Here is a 1,207-nt window from a genome sequence, read left to right as displayed (position 1 = left end):
CAGGCCGAGCAGGTGGGCCGGGCCGGCCGAGTCGACAGCAGAGCAGCCCGCGGTGCCCACCACCTCAGCGCTCACCCAAACCCCGACTCCAGAACGGGGGCGCCTGGGACTGGACCCTCCCTCCAGTTCGTCGCGATCTCCACTGAACAAAACTGGGAGTGCACGAAGGCGGGGTTCTTCTCTGAATTCCAAGACCAAGGTTATGCCTGCCCCTACAAATCGGTTTAAAATTCCCAAGTTTGCTACTGGTAAGTAGTAGGAACATCTTACTGGGTTTTAAACATATTGAACAAATTGTATTTCAGGTTAAGAAAACATTAGTTTTGGTGACGCCGGTTTCTTTGCGTCCTCTCTCCGAGCGCTTTAACCGTGTCCCCCGGCTTGTTCTGGGCGAGAAGCCAGGGGGTGTCTTCTCTCACGCCCCTCCCCTCTGTGTCCGTGTCATTGCTCTTTCGCTGCTCTCAGGATTTTTCTCTTGTTATTTTCAGCATTTTGACTATTATGTGTCTGCGTGTGGCTTTGTGTTTATTATGCTTGGGAGTTCTTGAGCTTTTTGGATCCGTGAGTCGATATTTTTAATCAAATCTGGAAAAAATGTGGGCATTATTTCTTCAAATATTTGTTCTTGCTCCCTCTCACGTGCTGGGACTCTAAGCACATGTATCATAGACCTCTTGATGTCATCCTGTAGGTCACTGAAGCTCTGTTCTTTCTTCCCCCAGCCTCTTTTCTTGTGCTTCCGTTGGGATGGCTTCTACTGTCGTGTCTTCAGGTTCAGACATCTTTCCTTCTGCAGTGTGTCTGATCGGCTCTTGAGCCCATTCAGCTAACTTTTCACTTCCGATGTTATAGTTTCCCCGTTGTGTCCCGTGGTGTTTATGCTTTCCTTTAAATTCTCGAATGTGTTTATGATTGTTTTAAAGTCCGTTTCTGCTAATCGCGTCTTCCCTGTCATTTTGGGGTCTGTTTCTGTTGACTAATTTTTCCAATTTTTCCTGGTTATGGTCACATTTTCCTGCTTCTTCATTTTTCACGTGCTTGAAAATTTCTTACTGTCTGCTGGACTTTGTAAACTTCACAGCTTTGAGTATTTGGGTTTGTTTTCTTTGAGGGGCTGGAGCTGCTTCAGCGGCAGGTGCGTCCATGTCACCTGGCTCCTTCTGACGCTCCTTAAGCCTTGCTGGGGCAAGTCCCAGCAGCCTTCGCT

At 48.1% G+C, this 1,207-nt stretch overlaps 1 protein-coding gene across 1 annotated transcript in view; it reads left to right on the top strand.

Moving 5' to 3' along the window:
* Positions 1–1,207, top strand: part of GTSE1 (G2 and S-phase expressed 1) — a 31,261-nt gene that overhangs the window by 15,457 nt on the left and 14,597 nt on the right. Inside the window, exon 8 of the mRNA XM_025051008.1 lies at positions 1–248. This exon is cut by the window's left edge and continues 3 nt beyond it. Coding sequence (XP_024906776.1) covers positions 1–248 — 248 coding nt within the window. The remainder of the gene's footprint in view (positions 249–1,207) is intronic.

This window comes from Pteropus alecto, unplaced genomic scaffold (assembly GCF_000325575.1).
Source record: "Pteropus alecto unplaced genomic scaffold, ASM32557v1 scaffold118, whole genome shotgun sequence".
Taxonomy (NCBI): Eukaryota; Metazoa; Chordata; class Mammalia; order Chiroptera; family Pteropodidae; genus Pteropus; species Pteropus alecto.
This window is presented reverse-complemented; position numbering and strand designations above follow the sequence as displayed.